This window comes from Carya illinoinensis, chromosome 15 (assembly GCF_018687715.1).
Source record: "Carya illinoinensis cultivar Pawnee chromosome 15, C.illinoinensisPawnee_v1, whole genome shotgun sequence".
Taxonomy (NCBI): Eukaryota; Viridiplantae; Streptophyta; class Magnoliopsida; order Fagales; family Juglandaceae; genus Carya; species Carya illinoinensis.
The window spans coordinates 43997714-43999436 of NC_056766.1; the positions used below are offsets into that span (position 1 = coordinate 43997714).

At 41.8% G+C, this 1723-nt stretch overlaps 1 protein-coding gene across 1 annotated transcript; it reads right to left on the minus strand.

The window, feature by feature from the left end:
• LOC122296993 (class V chitinase-like) lies at positions 1 to 1084 on the minus strand. Its single transcript, XM_043106783.1, has 2 exons — positions 400 to 1084; positions 1 to 269 (listed from the first exon to the last, which is right to left on the minus strand). The coding sequence occupies exons 1-2, from the start codon at positions 1082 to 1084 to the stop codon at positions 1 to 3; spliced, it is 954 nt and encodes a 317-aa protein (XP_042962717.1).
• Positions 1085 to 1723: the final 639 nt, after the last annotated feature.

Below are 1723 nucleotides of genomic sequence, written 5' to 3' on the forward strand. Positions count from 1 at the left end.
CTAATTTGAACGAGAAAGAGTCCAGTTGACGTCGTCGGCGCCCACACGCCATGCAAAGTAACCGCCCAATTTATCGTCAATTGCCTTGCTAACCTTTTCAAAGATGCACAATCCATCATCATAACAAATCCATCCCTCCCCATTAATTTTATGCGAGTAAACAGCATAATACTCCTTATCATACACGGTTTCATAAGTACCCCGCCGGAGTTCCTCCTGGATATCTCTGTAGGCCATGGGCGTGAGTTTATTAGTTGCTGGACGAGCCGCTGCAAAGAATCCAGAAAAGGAATTCGGATTCTTTAGAATCCATTTATATCCATAAAATGGAAGGCCGAGGACTAATTTGTTGGTCACATCCTGATCCGGCCAACTATCAATCCATTTTTGAATGCCTACACTTAATTCCGCACCTGTTTTGCATATCCATAGGTCGAGTCTTCCATGCATGAACCGGTCCAGTCCTCTCGCTTGAGTTGGAGGGAGTATAGAAGTCAATGGCCTGTACGTTGATCCAGTCCAAGTTGTCAGAAAGAGCCTGAGTGGGATAATCAAAAGTAATTTTACCGTCTGTACCAGGAATGCCAGGGTGATGAAACACCGCCGCAGTAAGAAGCAAATTATTAGCTGGCTTCTTTGTCTTCTTGAAGTCTAAGTCCAGGGCAGATCGCCATTCAATGAGGAGCGAGGCAAGTGGTTCCTTCTGGTTGGCTTTGGAGGGGTACAGCCAGCAGAGGTCCAGGCCATCAAAACCGAACTTCTTGGCTAGATCTATGGAGTCCGTTATGAGATGTGCACGACTGTCTCTATTTGCCACCACAGCAGATAGGTCAGCGCCTTCACCACCGATGGATAAAAGAGTTTTCACCCTAGGGTTTCGTACTTGAACGGTTTTAGAGAAGCCTCCGAATAGTTCCGAGTATGGTTCAGGGATATTGAGCTGGCCATCCTTGTCGACCACGGCAAAGCCAGCATAAAGATGTGTGAAGAGTTCGGAAGGTATTTCTGCTTCTTGCCGGTTCAAGTCAGGCCCGAAAAACGAATAGCCAGCTTTCACAACGACAGGACTAGCACTGGAAGCCATTCAATCGAGGGAAAGGCGAAGCAGGTGTAGTTACTATATATATATATATATTTTGTGTTTGGGGGTACGAGTAGTGGTAGTTGCTAGCCGTGTATGCGTGCGTATTTATAGCCTTTTCAAACCCATATAGAAACAAGGCATGCATATTAATTTTTTGAGGTTGTCCCAACAGCCAGTTACTGCCATTTCCGGTTCCCTGTAATGGCCCAGCAAGGCAATACTAGTAGTAATCCGACGCACAGACTTTAATAGGATCTTGTATGTATTTTGGTTACAGAATTCAAGGGTGGGGCCGGAAGATTTTTTATACAAATGTTTCTGATCGAGGATCCGTGATACGTCCCCTACTAAACATGCATGCACGTGTATTAATATTCATGTATTGTTTTTCACGTTGTAATTACTAATGAAACACAACTTACGTAAATATATAAACAAAACAAAAATACTTGAAGTATATATATATGCATGCCTTATTTGAGATGCATAAAATGGTTTTTTTTTTTCTTAAAAAAAAAGTCCATATCATTTATATATAATAAATGCATATGAAATGGATGATTAATTTCGTATAATAAATAAATAAATGCATGATAATCTATGCCTCCACAAGATCATATCAGTTTTTGATTATTTGAA